Raw genomic sequence first — 26,653 nt, 5'->3', positions numbered from 1 at the left:
TACTGAGCTTCTAAGCTCCAGAAGCACCGGGAGAAACGCCAGTGTTCTTAGACGCATCCATCAGAATCACCCGGAGCGGGGCGCCTGGGTGGCTCAGTCGGTTAAGCGTCCGACTTCAGCTCAGGTCACGATCTCGCGGTCCGTGAGTTCGAGCCCCGCGTCGGGCTCTGGGCCGATGGCTCGGAGCCTGGAGCCTGCTTCCGATTCTGTGTCTCCCTCTCTCTCTGCCCCTCCCCTGTTCATGCTCTGTCTCTCTCTGTCTCAAAAATAAATAAACGTTAAAAAAAAAAAAAAAGAATCACCCAGAGGATCTCTTAAAACACAGATTAGTGCCCCCCCTGCCCCCGTGACATGGCTGCCAGACTTAGGAAATGAAAATACAGGATACTGACTTACACTTGAATTTGAGCTAGGCAACAAATATCGTTTAATGTGCGTGTGGCCCCAATATTGGATGAGTAGTATTCACCGTCTGTCCGAGATTCAAATTTGCCTGGATGCCTCCTAATTTATCTGGCAACCTCACCCCCCAGGGTTTCTGAATCAGCAGGTGGTGCTTGAGAATCTGCGTTTTCCAGAAGTTTTCAGGTGACGCTGCTGGTCTGCGGGCCACACTTGGGGAACCCCCGAGGAAGGTAATGTTTTTATCCCCATTTTACAGGGGAGTAGAATGAGGCACAGGGAGGTTCAGCAACTGCTCCAGGGCCAGACAGCTGTGACTGGGCCCAGACAGCCTGGCTTTAGGCCTGCTTATTGGCCACCTGGTGGGTTGTTTCTTCACACACTCGCTCCCTTAACTCTGTTCTCCACACAGACCAGAGTAATTCTTCTAAAACTGAAGCCGCATCACGTCCCTCCTTTGCTCAAAACCCTACAGTGGCTCCCATCTTCCCCTGAGTAATAGCCATGTCCTTACTGTGGCCCCCGAGGGTATCCGATGTGGCCCTGCCTTCCTCTCCGATCTTATTATCCTTACACTGGCCTCCCTGCTGATCTTTGGACACTTCAGGCAGACTCCTGCCTCAGGGCCTTTGCACTTCCTGTTCCCGCTGCTTGAATACTTTTCCTTAACCCATCTCTCCCGGGTCTGCGCTGCAACGTCCTTCATTGGAATCTTCCCCGATTACCCCACCTAAGACAGCACCTCCGTCTTCCTTCTCTATCCCTTCGTCCTGTTGTATTTCTTTTTTTAGGAAGGCTCCACGCCCAGAGAGGGGTTTGAACTCACCACCTTGAGATTAAGAGTCTCACGCTCTACGACAGAGCCAGCCAGCCCCCCCCCCCCGCCCCGCCCTGACAGATTCCTTTACCGCACTTACGACCACCTAACCTTTTGCGTGGATCCGTCATTGCCCAACCCGCCATCGCCAAGAAACGATGCCGACGTGTTATAAAAAACAGAGTTAGGCATTTTATGCAAAATCGTCATTCGACGTCGCTATCAGAAATCTCTGAAAAACACCAGTCGTCATCGGCTTTGGGGCATAAACACGGAACTCAAGTATCAGGCATACGTCCCGGCCCCACGGACAAAAAAGGCCGTCTTCTTCATACGCAACCGCTTGCTCGGAACGTGTTAATCCACATGCATTGGTTGCCAGCGGCAGCTCAACGTTCAAGCCGAGGCCTAGAATTAAAACGTCTCCACTTTTCTTTAGCCAGTGGTAGTTCTAATTATAGCATTCAGGCGGGCATGCATGTTTATTTTACTCATCTCTAGTCCTGGCTTATAATTACGAGCTGGTGCATTGTACCTTGGGAAAGGGGGCGACGCATTGTTACAGTGCTTTCTGGGGCTGCATGTGATTAGAGCAGGGCGGTTAAGGAAGTTGGGGCGTTATTCATTCCTGTAATTATGCCGTCTTCTTACATCTAGTGTGTGTGGCCAGGGCTGTCACACACACACACAGGGAATGAACCCGCGAGTCTGTGTCCCCCGGGAGGAGCACGCGAGCCACCTGCCCCCAGTTCCGGTCCTCCCCCTGCCCTAACTGCCCGGTGAGGTCAGAGAAGCCCTCCGAGGGGCTCACGATACCGCATTTGTGAGGCTTTATCTGACCTGCCGGTAGAGCAAAAAGCAGGTGTTCAATAAATATTCGTAAAATGAAGGAAATGTGTCAATAAATGAAATCATTAAAGAAAAGCACTCAGCCCCATTTTGAACGTTCCTTTCTTTCTTTTTTTTTAATTATTTTATTTTTTTTTTAGTGCTTATTTATTTCTGAGAGAGAGAGAGAGCACGAGCTGAGGGAGGAGGCAGAGAGAGAGAGAGAGAGAGAGACAGAGGGACAGAATCCCAGGCCGTAAGTGCAGAGCTCGATGGGGGGGCTCGAACTCACGAACTGTGAGATCGTGACCTGAGCCAAAACCAAGAGTCTGACTCTTAACCGACTGAGCCCCCTGGGGGCCCCTGAGTGTTCGTTTCTGACAGCATATCTCTTATGACAGCGCCCCAGAGTAGTCGTGATCCTACTATAGAGGCACAAGATTCAAATCCTGCTGCGTTTAGCGCCTCACTGCATGATCCCGCACAAATTACTGAATCTCTCTGGGCCTCGGTTTGCCTACCTGTCAAATGGGATGCGATGACGTTCACTTCACACGGCTACTGGGAGAAACGAGGGAGGTGATGCGTGTCGAGCATATGGTGTCAGATGTTCAACGGACAGTGATTCTGTGGCCTTACTTGTGCCCTCCCCCACTCTACCGACGCAGTCACTCAAAGCCGTTCGGAGGGCAACAATGAGCCTAGCCGGGTGGATTCTGGTTCCGGTCACGCTGAGGGCCATGGTCAGTCTTACAACTGTCCTCGTTTCTTCCGCTCCCATATCCTCACCAACGTCCGTCATCTCCTGGCCAGGGCTCAGCTAGGAGGGGTGGTTCGATGCTGCCCTATAAGAAGAGCAGGGCTGGTCAGTGTTCCCCAGGCCACAGATCTGAGAGACGGCCCTCGTGGCCGTGGGGCTGGCCACCCGGTCACACTGTCCTAGAAACCAGGGGAGCACGCGGACCCGCATAGACCAGCCATCCACCCCCCCACCTCTTCTTTCCCCCATTAACTCCAGACACACACAGGATTCTCCCCCAACTGCCTTTTAGTGGCCCTGACCTCCAACATGCCTCAAGGTAACCAGCACTTCCTGTCATAAAGGGCATTTCTGGATTGACTTCCCAAATTTGATCTCCGTGAGTTTATCACAATAATCCAAATAACAGCATTGTGTGAAATGAGCATCATTCGGGGCTTCACAGAAAAGTAGAGAACAGTGTTTCTCAAGGAGTGTTTCTCACGGCCCCCGTGGGAACTAGTTTGTGTTTTCATTTGACGCAGATATGGGGGCGCCTGGGTGGCTCAGTCGGTTGAGCGTCCGACCTCGGCTCGGGTCATGATCTCACGGTCCGTGGGTTCGAGTCCCACGTCGGGCTCTGTGCTGACAGCTCAGAGGCTGGAGCCTGCTTTGGATTCTGTGTCTCCCTCTCTCTCTGCCCCTCCCCTGCTCTGTCTCTGTCTCTGTCTCTCTCTCTCAAACAACAACATTCATTCCATGCAGTTCTGCAAACATCAGGGTGTGGCAGCTCTGGGTCAATCGGGTACTGCCCCCCCCCCCCACCTGAGGACGGCTGCTGGTTCACACATACCTTCCTACTTCCTCAGCACACGCCCACCACAGACCAGACCCTGACGTCAGGAGCCAAGGGCTCGACCTTGGGGAGCTCTCAGTCTAGGGGTGCAGGCTCAGTTCGCGTGCTGGGTAGGGGGGAAGTGTTCTCATTTCTTTCTCGCCTCAAATCCTGTCCCCTAACAGCTGTCTCGGCCTCAAGGCCGGGGCCGGAGAAGGTCCCACTTCGGGAAAGAGAAAGATGTGGGACAGAGGCACCCTCAGCTGCCAGTGGGAAGGTTCCGGCGAGGTGGGTGCAGGGGGAAGGGACAGAGGCAGGTGTGTGGGCAGGGGCCACCCCGCGGCTTGGCATTAGGAAGGCTCGCCGGGCGCTGTGTGCGGGCTGGGTGAATGCTGCAGGGTGAGGAAGAGACAGGGGCCCTGGCCGAAGAAGTCGTGCCCCCAAACGTGGCCCAGGCTCTGAACACGATCCAAAAAAGCAGCCTTGGGCGTCCCTCACAGTGAAGGCGCCATCAGGAACGGCCCAGGAGGTGAGGTCCTGGGAGGACCACGCTGCTCCGTGGGGACCCTCCGAGGCACGACCTCGTCCTGAGCCAAAGCAACTCTCATCTGCGAACAAGGGGAAATTCCACGTCAAAAATGTGCTGCAGGCTGTCAGTCCCTCGCCTTCCTTCTGGAATTCAGCATCAGAGCCTCCAACAGCTGTGTGCCTGCCCAACTAAAATATTAAAAGAAATGTATTTGTGTTACAGAATTCCTGTGCTTTGCCAGACTCACGTTGTACGTTTTCGCGACCATTTTCTGGGCTCCCCGGAAGGCTAAGAAATACACCTAGAAGGAGAGCCTAGCCGAGGGGCCGCAACAGCACTACCGATCGGCATACCCAGCACAACGAATCCGAATCCGAGGCTGCCTCTTGTCCTCACGTCTCTGTCCTTGTAAAATCACCTTCCGGTTGAAAAGAAAAAAGCGCACGGGAGCCCGACCCTGAGCCAACGGTGCCTGCCTGTCTACACCGAGAACGCCCCCGTGAGGACAGGAATCAGAACTCTCATCGGCCGGGCCCCCTCTGTCTGGCTTTACTTTGTCCATGTGGCTATAGCTGAAGTTGTGACTTGGGGTTACCACGCAGTTGAACCACTCCCCTATTTTGCAGATGGGAACACTGACGCAGAAGAGGCAGGTGCTTTGTATACAGCAAGCAATACAAGCAAATTAAAATAAACTATTTTTAAAAGATCGATGAGTGCATAGGTTCATGTCAGGTGAATAAATAATTAAATTCCACAGGTGATAAAGCCAGCTGGAACCAGCTTCCCCAAGTCCTGCTCGGGCCATGCCACAGCATCTGATGTGTCCGGTGGCCGTGGGATTCGTGAAGGAGTGGCCTGGGGAAAGGAAGGTCCCCTGCCCCTCCCTTTCTTGTTCTGAAGGTTTCTCCCAAGTCCTATGCATTCCTCATGGGGGCTTAGTTTTTACATCAACTCTGTCCTTAAACTTCACCAGATGCCCTGACTGATCTACTATTTAACTTCAACTGGGATCCACACATTCTGTTACCAGACTTCTCACGTCATAGGAAAGGCAATTTTCCAATGAGAGAGAGAGGGTAAAAATGTTTCCGGTCGTGCTAATTTTACATTTTCCGAACTAGCTTATGGCCCAGGAAAGTCAAAGAGCTACAAGGCCCCATCACAGATCAACCGCGAAACCAGGCAAGGAAGAAAGAGGTCAGTGGTGGATGTAACTAGAGTGTATTATACTAAGCAAAATAAGTCAGAGAAAGACAGACACCATATGATTTCACTCATATGTGGTATTTAAGAAACAAAACAGATGAACATATGGGAGGGGGAAAAACAGAGAGGGAAGCAAACCATAAGAGATTCTTAAATACAGAGAACAAACTGTTGATGGAGGGGAGGGGAGTGGGGGGATGGGCTAAATGGGTCCCGGGCATTTGGGATGATGTTGTACGTAAGTGTTGAATCACTGAATTCTACTCCTGAAACCAGGATTGCCGTGTGTTAACTAACTAGAATTTAAATATACATTTGAGAAGAAAAAAAAAAAAAGAGTGGTGGAAAGAATTAAGATTTTTACAGAAATAGAAACTAATGAATTGACCAAAAGAGCTTCAGTCAAGGAAACACCAAAGGAAGTATTTCAAAAAGAAGAAAATTAAACCTAGAAGAAGGACTGAAATGAGCAAAGATAGCAAATATGCCAGGAAAGCAAAACCAGCGCTGAGTAAATAAAAGTTATAGTTAATTTGAGGAGAAATAAAGACAAGGTGGAACTCAAATACCACGCAAAAATAACACGTAAAATCGGACGAGTGATTATAGTGAAAACATTCTAAAATTTGTGTATTTTATGGGGCGCCTGCATGGCTCAGTCAGTTAAGCATCTGACTCTTGATTTCGGCTCAGGTCATGATCTCACAGTTCACGGGTTCGAGCCCTGCCTCGGGCTCTGTGATAACAGTGCAGAGCATGCTTAGGATCTGTCTCTCTCCCTTCCTCTCTCTCTCATCAAAATAAATCAATCAACTTAAAAAATAAACAAAATAAAATTTATGTCTTTTGTAGCAAATGTTTGGGTGAAGGATAGAAAAACGGCAGAACTTTACAAACTGAGTTAAATACATACGTTAAGGACAACCACTAAAAAAAAAACTTTTTTTAAGGCAATTTTCCAAGAGCTAAAGAAGAGAAATAGCGTTTATTTCAAAGTAATAGAAGAAATGGAAATTTTAAAAATCAGGCTAAACAGAAAGTAGGAAGTAAGATTGTGGGGAAAAAAATCAAAATATCAATAATTACAATAAAAATGGACTAAACTTGCTAGTTAAAAGACAGAATCTGTCAGACTGGATTTTTTGCTTTGGGACAGCCGTATGCTGTTTATAAAAGACTTACCTAAAACATAAGTGCTCGCATTTAAAATAAACGGATGGGGAAAGACATCACAGGCAAATATTTATCAAAAGAAAATGAGTATAGTTATATTAATAGGAAAAAAAAGACCATGTGCTTCATAAGACAGCAGACTTATCATCTCATGATGAAAAGCACACCAGAATGGTCTAACAGTCTTGAGTGTTACACATCTAACAACACAGCCTCAAAACAGAGAAAAACCTGACCTTTTTGGGCCCTCTTTCCTCATTCACAGAAAGAAAATCAAACACGCTGGAGAACCAGCGTTGTGAGGGGTCGGGGAACTGGCGCACGGGAGCCATTAGAGCAGAGAGTGCTGCCTAGAGTAGGTGGCCATTGTCAGGGAGACACCCACCTTGCACGGAGAGACAGGGTAGACACATTACAGCTTCTGGAAGCTTCTGGAACACTCTAGGTCCAGGGGTCCTTTGAGAAGCTGAGGAAACCGACAGATCTCCTCTGTACCCCAAAACTGTGCACCTGCAGAAAACATCACAAATAATTTCAGGGGTACTGAAGGACACTCCTGAGATTTTTCAGGTTTCTGAGATAAGGACAGGAAAGTGACGCTCCTTGAGACCATGCCGCGGAAGGAATGTCCAGAGATGGGGGGGGGGGGGGGTCTCATCTTAGGGAAGAGGTCTGAGAGCCATCCTCAATTACACAGAGGGCCATCATGAGTCTTGCTCTCAGCAGGTCTAGGGGGCAGAATTGAGACCAGTCAGTGAAGCTGACTGTGGCAGTGAAGCTTTCTTAGAGCGAGCTCAGGCTCGCTCTAAGAAAGGCATTGCCAAGAAATGCACAGGGCATATCATAAGGTGTGGAGCTCTCGATGCAAATGGCCCAACAGCGGTAAGGAGAGGATGCTACAGAAGGAACCGCCACCTCCAGAGGGATGCCGGACCCCAAGACCTCAAGCTCCCCTTCCAATCCCTTAGAATCCTATGGAGCAGACGCGAAAGGATCAGGTGTGGGGATAGCCCCGCCTCCTCGCTTCCTTCCACAACTGTTTACTAAGCACCCCACACATGCCAGGCAGCACTGTAGCTGGAGATGGACCTCTGGCATTTTGCCTTTAGTGAAGGAAACAGACAATGAACAAAATGACTTGAGAGTGGTAAATGAAAGCCGACGGGGGGGGAGGCAGAGACTATCAGAGAGCTGGGTGGGAGCTCGCGATTAGGCGGTCACGAAGGGAACGATTTTTGAGCTGCGACTGAATGACAAGAGCGAGCCAAGCACAGCAGAGAGCGTTCCGGAATAGAACAGCGTGCAGACACAAGGGGTGGGGGGCAGCTTGGTGGAGCGGGAGCACAGGTGGGACACAGGTGCAGTCATGAGGCTGTGGGAAAGTTCTGTTTTGGTGTGTACTGGGAAGAATGAGCCTGTGTTGGCTGAAATGAAACCCAGGCTTTGATCGCTGAGATCTGTATAATCACTGAGAGAGTGAAAATTAGCCCTGCTGGCTGGCAAACTGAGATAAACAAGTTTTCCAATGGGACACAGATGAAGCCAACAGAACAAAGGAAACAAAGAAACCCAGGCGAGGCCATGTTGCAGCTGCAGAAATGACTAACACTCTCCCTCGAATCGCCCGGCACAAGGCTCCTTTCCAAGACTTGAGTTCCTCCGTGGGAGCGCCCCCTTGCTGCAGCAAGCCATATACACCCACCGCGGGGACTCCGGGGGTGTTCTTGTATCTATCTAGGGGGCTGCAATGTAACCAGAACCGTATTGACCAGCATTGTTCTTACTAGCCCGAGGGCAGTTTGCTAAGAACCTTATAAAGAATTTGTGACATTTCATGTTGCCTTAACCCTCTGCGGTGACCGCTATTATTACCTCCTTCTTCCCAGGAAATGGCACTGAGGCTTAGCAAGAAAACTAGAAAATAGCCAAGGGGGATTTAGGCCAAGCCCACCCCCACAAGGGAGCTGTATTTCCGCGGCTGCACATGAGCAAAGCTACTCTCAGCATTTGAGGGTTGGTGAGGGCGAGAGCTGGTGCTCCGATCCAGGTCTGACCCCTAAGTGCTTGCTCTTAACCAACATATTTTACCACCTTTCAGGGCAGAAAGCCAGTGAGTGAATTTCAGCCCTCATGCAAAATGCAACTGGCCTCCCCATCTCCGATCTCGAGTGCACTTGGTCCCAGAAATGTACAAGATGCAAAAGCAAATACATTCTCCTTCCCTGGAGGCACTAACCCCTCCACCAGGGAGGGCCCCAGAGTGCACACGCACCACTGGTGTTGGGGATCGGGAGCAAACATCTTTCTTCCAGTGCACAGCTGTGACACTTTAAGGGGCTTCCTCAGGTCCCGGCTGAGTTTGCGGTCTCCTGAGGACCCCTCCTGCTTTACAGATTCCCCACCAGTTTGTGGAACCCACGTGTGAGAGGCAGCTGTTGGCCTCTACCGGAATCAAAACAGGGCTACTATCGGCTAAACGATCAGCAAGAAATTGTGCACGAAATAGCCTCCTGCCCACGTTGGTTTTGCAGCCCGAAAGCTAACTCCCCCACCGTTTGCTTCAAATATTACTTCCTGTTCCGAACCACTGTCAGATCGTCTCCTTTAACAAGGCTTCCCTGCCTCCCTGGGTTAGAAGAGAACAGATTTCCACCTGAACAGCAAGTGAGGGGCGGCAGGAAGAACTCGGGCCCCAGGAGGACTTGATGGGGAATCGTTTCCAAGCTGCTCGACTTCCCAGTTTTGAGAGAGCGGGCAAGCCCTCCGAGCCCATCCCCGCCTCCCTCCCGTTAGACCTGATGTACAGACGCCTGTCCTCCTATTTTCCCTCCTGCTTTGAAAACCCAGAACGGGGACACCTGTGAGTCCGGTCCTCTTCCCCAGCCTTTGTCCTGGGAGGTGACAGCTCACTGCGGCCCTTGGGGATCTGCTCCTCGTGCGTCCAAGCTGCAGGGCTCAGGCATTTCACCAGAAGGCCGCAGAGGCAGACCCGGAACCTGGCCAACAGCCAGAGCACGGTGGCCAACGGCTAGGCGTGAGGCTGAACCCAACGAGAGTCCCCTCGGCCGATGTGCAGCAAGCCCACGGAAACCAGCACCCAGTGTCGCAGTGAGGAATGACGGGCTAAGTGTCGGTCTGGCCCCACCCGGGAAACTGGGAGCCAGTGCTCTCAAGTCCCGAACTCCCTGACGGCTTCCAAGTGAGGGTTTTTTCAAGGGCAACACCTGAGAAGGTGGGCGCCGTTGACTGGAGCCCCGTGAGGTCGTGTTAGAAAAACTTGTGTTGCTGCTTCATCCGGGCCCCTGGAGGTGATTCCCTGTCAGGAGATTTGCAGTGTGAAAAATGCCTCCATTCCTCACGTTGGGGGTGTCACCAGGTACGTCTGGTGACTATCTTTGCGGTAACGCGGATTCACTACGTGTCCTACGGGCTCCCATGAATGACATGAAAGCATCCCTATCTCTTGGGCTTAGGCCTACACGTCCCCCCAGCCGGGCCGCGGGGTGCTAGGACCTGACGAGATGGGTGCCGGCTTCAGTGGACCTGTGTTCCTCTGACTCTGAATTCCCACCGTCCCATCCGAACGCTCGGGACTTGTTTCCTCATCTGTAAAACAGAGAAGGGAAGACCCGTGTCTATTACGCAGGGCTCTCTAGAGAAAAAGATGTACAATTTAGACACGTAGAGTTAGGGAGATCGATGGCCAGATACAGATAGATCTGTTGTAAGGAGCTGGCCCACACGATCACAGAGGCTGACAAGTCCCCAGAGACGAGTAGGTGAGCTGGAGACCCACGAGAGCCGATGGCGTTAAGTTCAAGTCCAGCAGCAGTCAGGCAGGAAGAGTTCTTCTCCTCCTTCTTTCTTCCTTCTTCCTTTCTTCTCCTTCTTCTTCTTTTTCTCCCCTCCTCCTCCCCCCTCCTCCTCCCCCCTCTGTCTTCCTCTTCTCCCCTCCCCCCCTCCTCCTCTTCCTTCTTCTTCTTCTTCTTCTTCTTCTTCTTCTTCTTCTTCTTTTTAGAGTTCTTCTTGCTCCGAGTTTTTGTTCTATGCAGGTCTTCCGCTAACTGGATGAGGTGCACAGGTAGAGTGATCTGTTTTACTCAGGCTGCAGATTCAGATGAGCTTGTTCTTAGGAGGCGAGCTGCCAGGTGGTGGTTGTGCTTCGCTGGACTTTAATCCTCGGTCTCTCCCTCCTCGGCCACTTCCACGTTCTAGACCGGATCCTCCCCCCTGGAAGAACGAACTGAGCACGGACACTCGGCGTGGATGTGCCCCGCACGTCCGAGTTGGCAGGGCCGCTCACGTCCACCCTCCCATCCTGCCCTCACCAGCAGGACCAGGTCGGGGTGGAAGACGGTGGCTCGTCCACGGTCTCCCGGGGGTGGGGCTGGAGCTGGGACGGAGGTCTGGCGGACACAAGTCCCACGCTCTGTACCCTGGATTTGCAAAAAGCTCCTGTTCTCGTAACTCCCAATCCTATAAACCACTGGAACCACAGAGCTTGGGCTGAAGGGATCCTAACACCATCTGCTTCAGGCCCCCGCAGACCTCATCTGGGCCAGTAATCAGCCTCTAAGCACTGGTTCCGTTTTTAAATATCGAGATCCCGAGGGGTGGGGGAGAGGGGAAAGAGGGTGATGGGCATCGGGGAGGGCCCTTGTTGGGATGAGCCCTGGGTGTTGTACGGAAACCAACTGGACAATAAATTATGTTTTAAAAAATAAAATAAAATTTAGCTCAAATTAAAAAAAATCGAGATTCCTTCATACCAACTAGTAAATAGCTGCCCCCGATCCGCCCCCCTCCCTGTCCCCACGACTCCCCTCTCACCTCTCACTCCTGCACACCTGCAGGCCTGGAGGCAGCCTCCAGTCCTTTCTGGCTGGTGCCTGGGCCGCACCTGTGGTTGACCATTTGGGTATCACCCCCCCCCCCCCCCCCCCCCCCCCCCGCCTCCACTCAGAGCCACTGCTGCCTGAGGGCTCCTTGTCAAGCACGGGCTTCCCCCAGGGCCACTGCTGAATTCCTTCAGGGACCCCTTCTCTGGACATCACATTCATTTCCATAGTATCTCGCCTGGCTTCTCACAGGGTCTGGGATAACAGAACAGGAGGAGGGAACCGCAGAGTTGAGAGCGGACGGAGGAGGCAAAGCTACATGCTGCCCCCTGCTGCCCAAGATGTGCATTGCAATCACCTCCAATTCAACTGCTTTCTCCTAAAATGCATTCAGCTGCCCATTAGTGGGAAATTACAGAATAAAGAAAATAAAGACGATGTCCCCGGAATATTTTTTCCAGTGCTTAAAGTGCCCCCAACTTCCAGGGATCCAGAGTCTTCAGAATATAAACCACTGAGTTTATAGGTAAAACTGTTTATGTGGGATGCTTGTCCTCTGCAAATAATAATTTAGGAAGAGATCAGAAATGGCAGTCAGCAGGGGCCCTGGTCCTGGCACCTCATTTCCTGCCCATGGAACCAGTAGGGGACATGGTTTCCTAAGCACACAGGCTCTGCACCAAATCCAGATATGATCAACCACCCCTAGGAGGCGGTTGTACTCCGGTGAGAAATGCAGACGTATTCTCCGACCTGAAGTGCTATGCAATTATTATTATTTAAGTAGGCTTCGTGCCCAATGCAGATCCCAACGTGGATCTTGAACTCACAACCCTGAGATCATGACCTGAGTTGAGATCAAGAGTCAGACGCTTCATCCACTGAGCCACCCAGGCTCCCTGACAATTATTATCGTTAACGTAAATGTCTATCAAGGAATATTTATATTATCTCCCAGAGCCTAGGTTGGTATAGAGTGCCTAACTGCTGAAAATTATCAAGGATGTTCGTGGGGAAAATGGGGACTAGTTAAGTGTTAGAAAGCGAAATCACGAAAGTGCAAAATAGTTAACACAGTGTGGCTGAGACCACTGTCCTCAAGAAAGGCCTGCTTGCAAGATTGGCCCTTCACCGGTATCTGGGAACCCAGATTTTGGGAGGGTTCCCTCCATTCCCTGATAATAGGCTCCCTATGCCTACGCTGTGCTACGATATTCCTGCTGAGAACCTGCTTTCCTTCTGGGAATCTGGAATTTGGGGACGTGCTACACGAGGTGCCTATGTGACTTGCCCCCAGTGAAAGCCCGGGGAGCTGACTCTCTAAGGAACCTACCTGGTCGACAATCTTTGACACACACGTTGCCACAATTCATTGCTGGGCGGTGTGGCCCAAGTGACTCCACAGGAGAGGGTTTAGAAGCTTTTGCCTGGTTTCCTCTGGACTTCGTCTCATGTGCCTTTCTCTTTCCTGATTCGACTTCCTTTCCTCTGGCCAAAATAAATCAGAGCCATGAACATTGCCATATGCTGAGTCCTGGGAGTCCTCCCAGCAAATCATCGACCTGGGGGTGGTCTCAGAGACCCCGATCGACACCCAGCTTCCAGCTCTGGAGGGACCAGCAAAGCTGACACACTCATGCCCGGCTGGAGAGCAACATTGCCCTGTATACTGCGTGTCATTAAGATGTCCCTATCCTCTGCCTCCGTCATCCCATTTTGGGAATATGTCCTGTTGAAACAGTTCCACAGAAAGAGGCACAAAGATATTCACCGGAGCTCATGCTAAATCCGGAAACAAAGTAAATGCCCAGGAAGAGGGAAAATGGCTAAGTAAATTATGTCACATCAATTCTAAGAAACGGATTAAAGTGAGATGTATAAAGATCACGGAGAAACACATGAAAAGGTGTTTCCGATGTTAACTTTTTTGAAGCTGAATACAAAACGGTGGGTACACTGACAGCAAAGAAATAACAAACAGTAAGATCAAAAGTGACTCTACCAAAGTGAAAATGGCCTGGGATGCCACGGGGGTGTGGACTTATCCACAAATAAATTAACCTTGACCGTCGCCGTAGGGATGAACTCAGAACTCTCTGGGGACTTGGTAGGAGCCTCTGGAAAGGTGTGAAAGGTGGCCCCAAGTCCTCTGGCTTTCATCACCTTGGATAAAGCGTTCAGGGTGTGAGCCTGGGGGGAAATGGAGGTTGGGGTTAAGCCAAAATTTTTATCCGGGTCGGCGTTCCAGGGCCCAAGAGGGAAGCCTAAACTACACAAGCAAACACTTTCCCCACCGCAGCCCCTGCTTCCTGGAGCCCCGCCGCCTTTCCCCTGACCCTCATTTCTCTCGTTTCCAACAGTCGCAACCCCATCTCTGCACCAGCTCCCTGAGGCCCCTGGGCGCTGCCCTGCAGGGGAGAGCTCTCCCTAGGGACCCGCCCTCCGCCAGCCAATTGGGGAAGGGGCGGGGTCTACAGGAAGTGGGCGGGGCTCCTCGGGCCAGCCCCACCCACGCTTGCCCCTGAGGCTCCACCCCACCCGATTTAGCGAATTCTCCCCTGTTGCTGGCACTTGGCCCAGTGGGGCCCCACCTGTCACTGCACATCAGAGGCTAGGCTGTAGAGTTCTACCAGAACCTACGTTAAGGTCCTTAGGGTTGCGAGAAACCCATTAAAATACAGCCCCAGCAAACCCCCAAATCCAGGGATTTTTGTCCTGTCCTGGAGAGAGTTGTATATAAAGTTAAGTCTCAAGATGTGGGGTGTGGAAGGGGCAATGACTTGCTCAAGGACACCCAGCAAGTCATTGGAAGAGCTGGAACTGGAAGCCAGTGTCCTGATTCCCTCCAGGCTGGGCTCAGTGACACCCACCCAGATCTGAACACTTTTCCAGGTCAGTGACTGAGGAAACAGAATGTGTTCAAGCAGCACCGGCAGGTGAAATCTCCCCCAAGCCCCCTACATTTTTTATTTTTTTTAATGTTTATTTATTTTTGAGAGACACAGACAGAATGTGAGTGGGTTAGGGGCAGAGAGAGAGGGAGACACAGAATCTGAAGCAGGCTCCAGGCTCTGAGCTGTCAGCACAGAGCCCGACACGGGGCTCGAACCCACGAGCTGTGAGATCATGACCTGAGCCAAAGTCGGTCGCTCTACCGACTGAGCCACCCAGGCGCCCCATGCCCCCCACATTTTATTTTGAAAAATGTCAAACTCATAGAAGCGCTGAAAGAATGGTACCGTGAACACCTATATACCCGTCACCTAGATTCTACAATGAATATTTTGTTCTATTCGCTTTGTCACATTTCCATCTCTCTACCATCGGTCAGTCTGAAATGGTTTCTAAGTTAAATGAAAAGCCAACCCCCACAGAAATATTCAACCTCTACACTCACCAAGCCCTGGTTCATCCTGGAAGCACCTGCTGGCCTTGTTGGTCCTGTTCCTTGTCTCCGGAGCATGTGGCCAGGGGACCTGGGTCAAAGTATCTGAGCAAACCACATGGCTATTCCAGGCTGTTCCAAGCTGCTCTACGTCACAGCCTGTGGTTGGCCTTACAAGAGGTGTCCCACGCGGCAGGCCATCTCTAAACACGCTCATGGGGCCCCTTCCAGAGGTTCCAGGAGGTAGGAGCTGCCACTCCTTGGCAAAGCAGAGACCTGTCCCAGCTGTGCCGAGGGCACAGACACCAAAGAGACAATAGCCACCAAGAAAGCCTGTTTCTGGGCCCTCGAGGTTCCACCCAGTTCATCTTCATTGGGAAAAACGTCAAGGTCACTGAACGCCAGCCTGCCTGTCCCAGCTCTGGAGCAAGAACAGAGGAGAGAGAAGAGACAGACTCCACCCACCCCACAGCCTCTGCTTTTGGGCTGGTTTTGTTCCAGAAGGTCACAACACTCAGCCGCCCCCTCAGGCAAGTGCTGGCGGCTGTCACCCCATCTCTGCTCCAGCCCTCTGCGCCTCCCCCACCAACCAGTGTGGGCTTCACCGCCTCTCACCTGGGCCCCCGCGGTGGTCACTCCCCAGCTTCTTGTCCTTTCCTGATGCTTCTTTGCCCTGCAAACCCCTGGGGCTTCAAGCCAGCAGGGTCTCCCCCTTGTGCACTAACTCGGGGCACAGCTCCGACACCTGTGGCCGGGGGCCCCACTCACCAGCCTCAGACCTCCCTTCTCTCACCTCCCCCCGATACCGATGCCCCCTCTGGAATCCCCGCATTTGTGCTTTCCCCAATTTTTCCACCTGGCAAGTTCTCTTCACCTCTCCTTGGTGCCTCTCTCGTGAAAACAGAATCCAGTGCGAGCTCAGGTGCGTTGGCTGAACTTGTCCGCACACCCCGGGGCACCCTGTGCACACCTCTGTGGAGTGTGGCTTTGTCTGCGCCTAGTCGTTTACGAGTCTATTTCCCAGCTATGCAGAGCCGTGAGCGCCGCGCCCAGCTCCATCGGCCCCCAGAACAGCTTCAAGGAAAGAGAGGAGGGTCTGCCAGTGGCGGGGGACGGCCAAAAGCCGAGAGACCTGGGAGCATTAGTTCTGGGAGCAGAAGCCACGGGGGAGGGGTGTCTGAGGAGGCCAACTGAGCCACACGAGAAGAGTCCCGGGCCGCAGAGCAATCCGGGCCACACTGGGTCAGGGCAGAGTCGCAGCCAGAGGTTCAGAACCGGAATCCCCGCCTGCCGGTTCTCCTTGTTTCCTTCAGAGGATCCAAACTCAAGGCCAAGCCTCAGTTAGTGACTGAGTGACCTTGGGCAGTCACTTAATCTTGCTGGGGAGGGCCTCGGTGTCCTCATCTGTGGAACGGGGTTGGAAATACCTGCCTTGGATGATTGGGAGGGTTCGGCAAGATAACGGATAGTGCTTTGCAAACCCTCCAGCTCTGCGGAGCCAGAACAGGCACTCATCGCACAGTATCAATAATTTGCCCTTGCCTGCCACAGGTTCACACCTCCTCCAGGGAGAAGGGCGCATCACACCGGTACCCGGCCTGTGCCCTGTCGTCCGCACTTCGTCCACCTTCTCACGGGAGCCCTGCATCCACGGGGGAGCCGAAAGGATTAGTGTTGCCAGTTCCCAGGCTCCCAAAGGGGCAGGGGCTGCTCAGGGTCATGTGGCAGTTGGGAGGCTGGGCCCAAACCCCCACATCCTGTCTGGGAGCCAAAACAGGTGTCTTTTCTCACCGCCCCGGAAGTCTGGGCTTTGATCCCTCTCCGTATTTGATCCCTCTCCCCCTATGCCGTATTGAGGTCTCCAGCCAGGAGGGCAGGGGACAGAACTGAGGGGCAGCTGAGTTGGGCCTCGCACAGACATCTCGCACGCACACACACACACACACACACACACATACACGCCCTTCCTTTTCTTTCCTGAGCTCACGTGGGTGCCGCCCAGTTCCCAGGGCAACAGTCAACACAGTCAGAGGCTGAAAACGAAGCTGGGCTCAAGGGCTGTCCCACCACTCTGAGCTTGGGGTCTTGAGGGGTGGAGACCCCTGCCAGGCTCCCCTGGGGTTCAGAGGGTGGGGGGGTCCCAGGAGCGTTCCGAGCTCAGACAGGAGTCTCTCTGTCTCTCTCTCTCTCTCAGTCTCTCTGTCTTTTTGTCTCTTTCTCTCTCCCTCTCCCTCCCTCTGTCTCTCTCAGTCTCTCTCTCTCTCTCTCTCTCTCTCTCACACACACACACACACACACACACACACGGATCCATGGGGAGTCACCCCCACCCTGGGTTCCAGAGAACCACATCCGCTGGGTACCGGCTCCCCTCCACCAGGCCGTCCGCCTTACACACCCCCACTGCCCAGAGCGGCCCCGCGGTGAGCAGGGGTCTCGCTGGCGGTCGCCGAGCCCCCCAGGTCCCCAGAACTGATGGTGTGCAGCAGGATCAACTGTGGAGGGAGCTCCTGGAGGCCGAGAGACGGGGCCAGCGGCGCTGGTGAGTGCTCTGCCTGACCCCCAGCCCAACTCAGGGTCTAGGAAGCTTCTGGAAACAGAGAGACAGATGAGAAGGAGTAAGCCAGGCAAACGGTGTTGGTGGAGAAGTGCTCGGGGCCAGGGGGCCGGGAGCACATGCCTTGGCCGGACTTGAGCCGGAGGGTGGGAGAGGTGGGCAGGGGCCAGGTGACCCGCCTCGTTCATTCTGGGGTCCCGTCTGCCTTTGGAGTGACCCCTCCGGCTGGCGCTCCCGGGACTGACTGCGGGGGGCCGGCCAGGACACGGTGGGGGGGGGGGCGGCTTTCTGGGGGAGCCCTGGCCCTCGGACCAGGGGAAGGACATCCCTGCAGGCACCACTCGGTCCAGACGCCTTTAGGAGGGCCACCTTGTCGGGCCGCGACACGGGATGGCCTGGACCTGGCTCCCGGAGCGTGCACTCTCAGGACAGGGCGGCCAAGGAGCTAGCGGACAGACGAAAAAGTAGAGTGGGACTGTGTTGTGGGGAGAGAGGCCCTGGTGATGGTGCACAAATATACCAGAAACCACTGGACCACACACTGTAGGAGGATGAACCTTATGACATGTGGACTTGATCTCGAGTGAACCAAAAAGGAAACCGGTGAACAGAAAGAAAAGAAACTGGCCCTGGAAAGGTGATAAGCTTTCCCTGGAAGGGCATGACGGGTCTCCAGCGGTGAGGTCATAGCACAGAGCTGGCAACGTTCACTCGCTGGGCGGAAAGTAGCCAGGAGACTGAGAAAGGCTGCCAGAGAAGAAAGGGTCCCAGAAACGAAGAGGACAGGGTTGAGGGAAATCCAGAACCGTTCAGCCCAACAGAAATACGAGTCACAGGCGTACTTTTCCATATTCTAGTAGCGACCTTAAAAAAAAGTAACAAGAAATTAGGGAAATCCATTTTAATAACACACGTTTTTGTGTTTTTTATTTATTTTTGAGAGAGAGAGAGAATGAGGGAGGGGCAGGGAGTGGGGGGTGGGGGTGGGACAGAGGATCGGAAGGGGGCTCTGGGCTGACAGGAGCGAGCCGGATGCGGGGCTTGAACTCACGAACTGTGAGGTCATGACTTGAGCCAAAGTCGGACGCTCAACCGACTGAGCCACCCAGGCACCTCTTAATAACATATCTTACCGAAAATATTATCTTTTGGGCATGCAGTCAATATTTTAAAAAGAATTAAAGAGATACTTGTCATTCTTCTTTGTACCAAGTCTGTGAAATCCAGTCTGTATATTTTGCACTCACAGCAGACCTCGACTCACAGGTGCTCGGTAAACCAACCTCCTGGGGTTTTACAGACAGAGAAACTGAGGGCCCAAGAGCACAGTGACCTCGTCAGGGCCACACAGCAAGCGAAGCGGGCTGCAGGCAAAGCCAGGACAGGGGCCCCGCGTTCTCTCCTCATACCCTGCTGCCTCCCGCTAAGTCTTAGCCAGGCTCTGAGGCCAAGGCCCATGCCTTCTGTCAACTCAAAACCAAAGCTATTGAAACATGGCTCCCTCGTGACAGGAAAGGGGGTGGTGGTGGGGGGGGGAGGGTCAGGACACTTGGGGAAGATGGAAGGAAATGAACGGGCAGAGTGGGGAGAGTGCGGCATAGAAGGGCAGAGGGGAGACAGGCCCCCAGGGAAGGCTCGGGCAGGAAGGTTCCAGATGTCTCCAGATGGCTATACACAGGAGACTCAGTTCAAAGTCTGAGCATGGACTTTGAACAATCAGACAACTTGAAGAACTACCAAAAAGAGCCTCTAGAAATAAAAATCTGTAACGTGGAAATACAAAAAACACAACAGGAATGAGGATTCATAAACTCAGATAGATGCGTTGCAATTACTCAGAAAGACAAGGAGCGGGACCCCACGGAGGGATCAGAACCCTAGAGAACAGAACCAACATATCCTTCACCAGAGCTCCCCAAGGAGAGACTGGGAGAGATGAAATATTTGAGGAGAAAATGTCCAAGAACTTTCTAGAACCAAAGAAATGCATGCCTCCACAGACACTGGAGGCTGTGCTCCACGGCAGGAGAGTGAACAAGGAAGGAAGGCCCGGGATTCAGAAAGAGAGAATCCCCGGAGTGGAGGTCGGGACGGCAGGAGCAGGTCCTGGGCAGCAGCCCCGGTGGGCACTGGGCGACCCGGGCTCCTGGACGGTGGCCTCCGGGGAACAAATGTGAGAGAGACAGCTGATTACCTGTTGCATCTGATTGTGCAGAAAATCATGCCGCAAGGGGCTTCACAATTTTGTTGGAGGGTTTGGAATCAGTGATATGAACAGAAAAAGCTAAAAAAACAAAGGACAAAAAATGGGAGGGGCGTCTGGGTAGCTCAGTCCGTTGATCGTCAGACTCTTGATTTTGGCTCAAGTCATAATCCCGGGGTCATGGGATCCAACCCTGTGTCAGGCTCAGTGCTGAGCACGGAGTTTGCTTAAGATTCTCTCTCTCCCTCTGTCTCTCTCCCATTTGTTCTCTTTCTCTCTCTTTCTCTCGAAAAAAGAAAACAGGGACAAGATGTGATTATGAACCCTAGAAAAAATTTTAAGCCGTACAAGGAACTGAGCTCATATGATCTTAGGTAGTTGTTCCATGAAGATCATTTACAGAAACCCAAGGATGTAAACAATACATATCAATTGAGCCAAAATCTAGCACAGAATAATTTTGGAGGAAGTGAGGGGAAGGAAAGGGGCAAGACAGCTGACTCAAAATCTCCCATAATTGAAAGTCCACAGGTACGCTTACAGTTTCAAAAACTCAAGAAATGGCAACCTAGGTTTATTGTTCCAGAACATGGTGGCGAGACACCCAAAGAAACAGCCAAAGCCGTGGAAACTTGACCCCAGGCTGGGGGCGCTCGGGGGCTGTGAGGACTGGGGCACAGAGCCTGTTTTTATTATGTCTTATGGAATTGTTCAACTCCTTAGGAACAGATTAAAATAAAAATTACCCTAGCAACACAGGTAACGCCCTTCTCGCGATCCCTGTGTCTGTCCCTGTCCCCTGCCCCTTCCCGCCTTCCTCTGCGGCGCGCACTGGACGCGCAGTGGGTGAGCGGAAACTGGTTTTTCTTCACAAAATACTCGGGGGCTCCCCTGTGGCCCTAAAGATGCAGAGGCACACGGGGGGGGGGGGGGCTCGCACCACTGGGTTTCTCACCGCGGGCTACGTCCCCTGGCACCGTTCATTCCACCCAAGGAGACGTCAGGAATGCTGGAAATATTTGTTCGCTCTACAGGACGCGCACCGGCTGCGTTTTCCGTGTTTGTTTCACTTGATCGCGGAACCTCCTCCATGACGTAACACGTGCATCAGCGGCCTCGACTCATTCCCTTGACGCCGCGAAAGTCCCGTATAAAAAATGCCACAGGGAGATGTAACACTGCCCACGTGTTTTCCTTTCCAGGGCTCAGAACTGGAGTTTCCTGAAAGACTATGATCCCCTGGTAAGGCCATTGATGTTCCTGTCGCGCACCCTCGAACCGGGAACGTCCCCGCACTCATCTGACATTGATTGAGGACCTACTGTGTGTTAGATGCTGGAATGTGCAGAGGCAAAAACAAAAATACTCTCTTGTTCCAAGACACTCGGGGTCAGGGGAAGAGAAAATGCTTCGAGCATTTAGGTATTAGTTCTCCCCAGTGTTTCTTGATTTTATGAAGATGAACCAACTAGAAATGTTTTCCCCCGTATAAGGATGTCAGCCATGTGTAGTGAGGGGTGTGCGCTGTTTCCTGTATGGAGAATGAGCTTGGGCGGGCATATTTGTAAACCAATTCCCCGCTTTAACATCGCCACCTCCGATCCATCCTCCATATTGCTACCGGAGTAATTTTCCCAAGCCACAAAACTGGCCATATCCCTCCCCTGCTTAAAATCCTTCAATAAATCTGCGTGTCTCGGGGTGGCTTACAATGCTTCTCGCGATCTAGCCCTGCCTGCCTCCCCACGCTGACCTACACGCTGTTTTGGTGAGGCCTCTGTGCATGCTGTTCCCCTGCCTGGCGTGCCCTTCCCACCTTGTCCACGTGAGGGGCTCTTAAGTCTTGGTCATCCTTCAAGACCCCACTCAAGTGCCTCCTCCTGTGACATCTGTCCTTCCTGAGCGGGCTCAATCAGATCACTCCGTTCTTGACTGGCCAGCGTATCCAACCCCCTCCTTTGGTAGAGCGCGTCGTGTTTCAATGCTCAGTTTCACCAGGCAGTGGGCTCCCTGAGAAGGGACAAAGATGGCTTCATCGCTGTACCCCACCCGCCAGCTGTGCCCTACCCCCCAGCGTCCAAAAAATAGTTGGCTCTCCGTTAATGTCGGAGGAGTGACCCAATGGGAGAATGAATCATGAGACCTGAAATCCTACACTGAGCTCCTGGTCTGGGCTCCCAGCCCCCGGAGTCCCCCTGCCAGGAGCTAGGTGTTAGCCACCCGATCACCGAAACCTGCGTCACGTCCAAAGGTGGGGCCACCCGGGCACGGGCCTTCCTCAGTGAAAGCCAGCATCCCATTATTTCACTGGCCCTGCAACTTCTATTTGACACAGGGTAGCACGGAGTTAACCCTTGTTTAAACAAGGGCTCACCCGATTGTTCTCAGCTCATGCATTTACTCACCTTTCGGTCACAGAAGTCACCAGAAACACGTGCACAAATGTCCAGAGCGGCACCCCCAGACTGGGAATCGACCCCCATGCCGTCCGCGGCAGCAGGGGTGAATGATGGGGAATGTTCGTGCAAGCCACACAGTGGCACGCGGGGTAGCAAGGGCAACGAATGCGCTGCAGCCACACCCAGAAAAATGTGGATGAACCCGGAAAACATTCAGGGGAGAAAGGAGCCACGGTCTTTTTAAGATAAAAGATAAGACAAAGTTCAACACTGGGCAAAACCCAGGAATTAGAGAGGGAGCCCGGGACGCGTCGGGGGTGGAGACTGGCTGCGGGGTCGGAAGGAAGCGTGTCCGGGTCCTGTGGTCATTTCTCGATCTGGGTGCGGCTGCCCAGACAGGCCCACGTCGTGGCGGCTTGTGGAGCTGCACGGGCACGATTTGGGGACGTTCCTGCGTGTGTGTTAGACTTCGAGTAAAAGCTCACCCCGAAACCAACCCTCTGCCCTCCCACCGGATGTGAGGCAGTGTCTCAGGTCATGGGGATAGAGAGAGGAGTCAGACCCGGTCCCTCCCGGGTCCCTGGAGGTCAAGCATCAAAGCGAAGGGGTCAGGGGAGCGGCTGAGGTAGGGAGGCCCGGATGAGGAAGACGCATTTGGCGATAGATGAGGAGTCTCGTGACCCTTCTGGGCTCCCAGGTCAGAACTGGGACGGAAGCAGCCGGAGAAGGCAGCCTGCTGAGGCCACCTGCCCCCTGCTCCCTGTGTCCCCTTCCCTGCTAAGGGCTTGGCCGCCTGCAGGCCTCTCCTGCTTTCCCTGCCGCCTGTGACACAAACTGTCCCCGCTCTCAGGGCGAGAAGAAGGCGCCTGTGACGTTGCCGGAGAACGTGCCTTTCTTTTCCGACGCAGTCCCCAGTTCCACGAACCAGGCTGTGGGCAGCAGGGTGGACACGCCCCTGGGGCAAACCCTCATCGGCATGGACTTCTTCTTCGTGGAGGGGGTCCGGAAGAAGAAGCTGGAAGCCGAGCTGCAGCCCGTGTAGGAGGAGGAGGGCCAGGGCCGGCGGGCCTGCCCCAGGTGGGTGTGCGAGTGGCGCGGGGAGGCCGCGGCCCGGGTCAACCGCCCACGCGTGTCAACCAGCCCCGCCCTCCCTCCCGCGCGGCCCTTGCGAGCGTCGCACTGGCCCATCTTCACACACGAGATCAGAAGGACCCCAGGAACTCGCCCAGGGTCATAGAGCAGGCGGCGGTTGGGACTCCCTCGCAAGGCCGGTGATGGGCCCTGTGTGGCGTTGAACAGGTTGTTCGAACCCTCCGTGCCTCCATGTCCCCACCTGTAGCCCGGTGCGTTTGCTTCCCCTTAACGAATGGCCACCCAGCGAGTGACAGAAAACAGCACATATGTATGATCTCACCGCGCTGGGTGTGCCCGGGCCTGGTTTGTTTCTGGAGGCCAAAGGCCTCTTGCGTGTAGGGTAACATATCCGCGGGCCCCAGGGATTAAGACATGGGCGCCACCGGTGGGCCAGGTTTTCTGCCACCACATATAGAGGTAATAAAAGTACTGATTTTATAAGGTTGAAATGAGCTTCCGCTCAGAGCAGCCCCCGGACCATGGCCTGAGGGTGTGTTTGCGGAGGACGCCCCTCTTTTGGGAGGGAGAGTAGCATCCCGGCGAACCATCCAGGGAAGATGCGGGTCCCCACACAGGGGCCGCGGAGAGGTCCGCTCCCGGGTCAGTCTCTCCGTCTCCCTCGTCCCCGCGTGATGGTCTGCGAGGTCACGGTCAGGCTGGAGCTGAGCCGGGAGGAGCCGTCCCACGGAGCCCGAGCTGAGGCCCCATCAGCTGCCCCTGGGAGCCTGTGACCCGGACCCACTCCAAGCCCTCTGTGCTCCGGGGAGGACACGGAGGGGCCTGGGCCCGGGCTCAGCCACAGCAGGAAAGGGGAGCTGGGCGCCTGGGGTCCAGATGGGGTCTTTTTTATGTTTATTTATTTCTGACACAGAGAGAGGCAGAGGACGAGCGGGGCAGGGGCAGAGAGAGAGGTGGAGACACAGAATCCGAAGCAGGCTCCAGGCTCTGAGCTGTCAGCACAGAGCGCGACGGGGGGCTCGAACTCACGAGCAGTGAGGTCGTGACCTGAGCCGAAGTAGGCCGCTCAACCGACTGAGCCGCCCAGGCGCCCCCGGATGGGGTCTTATTTCCATTTGAGAGAGAGGGTGAAGCAGGAGATATTCTGGGAACTCCCAGGAGGTGGGAAGGGTCGAGGTTAAATGCAGATGCGGGGAGAGGAGCCCAACAGACCAGAGGGAATCATCCAGAGTCCAGAGCTTCTCTGCCTGCCCCTGGAGGGAGGGAGGGAGGCCCGGGGATGGGCGTGGGCTCCGCCACTCCCTGGGAGAACAGCCACTTAACGGACAATGCGAATGTTGAGCACAGGCTCTGCGCTTGGCACAGGACCTGAATGGTCTCTTTTTAAGGATCATTGTCACCATTTGAGAGGTTTGGAGACTAAGCCAAAGACTCCACTCCGTCTGGCCAGGGTCCCACAGCTGGCGAAGAGCCAGGCTGATGCCTGACTCACCACCCTCTCCTCTCCGGGCCTCAGTCTCCACAGCTATAAAATGGGGGAGGAGGGACTGATTGCCAGGACCTCGCCAGCTCAGGGCTGTACCTCTGGGCACGCAGGGGTGCAGGGGGTACCGAATCCTGCCGGTTTACAGGTGCATGCGTTGGTTGCAGTCGTGCTGAGTGACATCCCACTCCGTCTCTGGCTCCCGGGTCCCCATGATCTTGACTGGCTCGGCTGGACTTGGCTCGAAGCTGCAGGTGGGGTCCAAGTCCATCCATATGTCTCTCATTATCTCGGACCCACGGCTTCCTGGGGCATGTTCTCATGGCACACGCGAGGCTTCTGCGTGCACACGTCCACTGACGTTTCATCGGCTAAGCAAGTCACGCGGCCGAGCCCAGCCTCACGAGGGCAAGAAAGCACACTTTGCCCACAGCGGGAGCATCAGAAGGCAAATCTTGGCTGAATAATCGTCCCAACTACGACGCAGAGGATCTGACCAATTCCATGAGGGCCTTTGGGCAATAGTTAGTTCTTTGTAAACTGAGCTGGTCCTGGAGGAAAGGTCAGGGAGATGGGGGAGGGGAGGGCTTTTCTGGTGGATGGGAGAGACAGTGCCAGAAAGGGCTGCAAGGCACGGGGGGCGGGGGCGGGGGGGGGAGGCAGCCGGGAGACCAGCGCTGGGCAGAGAGCCCTGGGGAATAGCCTCGTTCTGCACCCCGCCTGTGTGTGGTACCATCACGGGAGACCCCTCCTCACGGCCGGCCAGCTGTACCTTCCCTTCCCTGCCACGTCTGCCCTCTTCTTGAGAGGATGCCTGCTTCCACCTTCCCACAAACTGGCCACATCACCCACTGGGAGCCAAGAAGATCGGGGCCACGGGGCATCTGCTATATGTCTCCTTTGGAGCGGAACGAAGAAGGCTGGATGAGCCAGGAGGAGAAGTGGGTACCAAGCCAGCACCAGCAAAGGCACCAGTAAAGCCGAAAGGGGCATTAGAAACAAGGAGATGAGGCCAAGGCCAAGGCCAAGGCCAGGAAGAAGCTGGATACAGCTAATGAGATAGTGAGGCTGAAGGGTTCTTTCTGCCTTTTTTTTTTTTTTTTTAAGTAGGTTTCACACCCAGCGCAGAACCCAGTGCGGGGCTTGACATCATGACTGTGACATCAGGACCTGAGCTGAGATCAAGGGTCGGATGCTTCGCCCACTGAGCCACCCAGGGGCTCCTCTGTCCTTGCTTTATCACTGCTTCTCTGAGCACCCCTGCCTCATTCTCCTCTCTGAGGCAGAACCAGATTCTCTCCTTATATGCAAAAAAAAAAAAAAAAAAAAAAAAGAGAGAGAGAGAGAGAGAGAGACCACTTTCCAGGAAACATACAAGGTGAGTCCGGACTTCTTCCTGTTCCAGAAAGCGAGGAAGTGTTCAAAACGGGATGGGGGAGCATGGAGGGCATGGATGGAAGAGTCAACTCGAAGGGGCTCCCACTGGCCAAATTTGGGACAAGGTGACTTCCAAAATGGTGCCCATACCTCACTGCCCTTACAACTTCCAGGCAAAGCCAGTGCCCGCAAATCCCATCAAAGAAGAATAGTAATAAAGAAGCCATGTGTTCGTATCAATAAATGTTTTCGATCTTGAGCAGAGGAAGAAAAGCTCTTCTCTATTGGAAAACGTAGAATAAATGATAAAAACAGAAAATCACCGTTTTATCACCGACTTCAGTAAGAATCAGTAAAAGACACTAAACGCACTGGGTAAAGATTCACAGGGAGTGATAAAAGGTGACATCTGGGAGACTCCCCTTAACCACGTTGTTAAACTTATCCTCACTAACAAGAGTACAGCTGACATCATGTGGTGTGACCCGCTTCCTGCCTGATGGGGCCCCCTGTGGAGGAGCACCCACCTGGGGAGCACTCCCCCCCCCCCGCCCCCTATAACCTGAGCCACATCATGAAGACACGCTAGGCACAACCCAACGGGGGGGGGGGGGCATTCTGCCAAACAGCTGGCCCTGATTCTTCAAAACGTCAATATCAGGGTGCCCGGTGGGGGGGTGGTGCTCAGTCAATCAAGCGTCTGACTCTTGAATTTGGCTCAGTTCATGATCCCAGAGTCATGGTCAATTGAGCCCCACATAGGGCTCCACGCTGAGCATGTCCTGCT

General features: G+C 53.6%; 1 protein-coding gene across 1 annotated transcript; it reads left to right on the top strand.

Moving 5' to 3' along the window:
* Positions 1-16,782: 16,782 nt before the first annotated feature.
* On the top strand, positions 16,783-23,516 carry CUNH2orf50 (chromosome unknown C2orf50 homolog). Its single transcript, XM_019451944.2, has 3 exons — positions 16,783-17,297; positions 20,718-20,757; positions 22,765-23,516. The coding sequence occupies exons 1-3, from the start codon at positions 17,068-17,070 to the stop codon at positions 22,954-22,956; spliced, it is 462 nt and encodes a 153-aa protein (XP_019307489.2). The 5' UTR covers positions 16,783-17,067; the 3' UTR covers positions 22,957-23,516.
* The last annotated feature ends 3,137 nt before the right edge of the window (positions 23,517-26,653 follow it).

Source organism: Panthera pardus, unplaced genomic scaffold, assembly GCF_024362965.1.
Source record: "Panthera pardus isolate Hobbes unplaced genomic scaffold, ASM2436296v1 HiC_scaffold_26, whole genome shotgun sequence".
Taxonomy (NCBI): domain Eukaryota; kingdom Metazoa; phylum Chordata; class Mammalia; order Carnivora; family Felidae; genus Panthera; species Panthera pardus.
This window is presented reverse-complemented; position numbering and strand designations above follow the sequence as displayed.

Coding starts and splice junctions, on each gene's coding strand:
- CUNH2orf50 (XM_019451944.2), top strand. CDS start 17,068: ATGGGGAGTCACCCCCACCCTGGGTTCCAGAGAACCACATCCGCTGGG. Junction 17,298..20,717: donor AGACGGGGCCAGCGGCGCTG/GTGAGTGCTCTG, acceptor TTTCCTTTCCAG/GGCTCAGAACTGGAGTTTCC. Junction 20,758..22,764: donor TGAAAGACTATGATCCCCTG/GTAAGGCCATTG, acceptor CCCCGCTCTCAG/GGCGAGAAGAAGGCGCCTGT.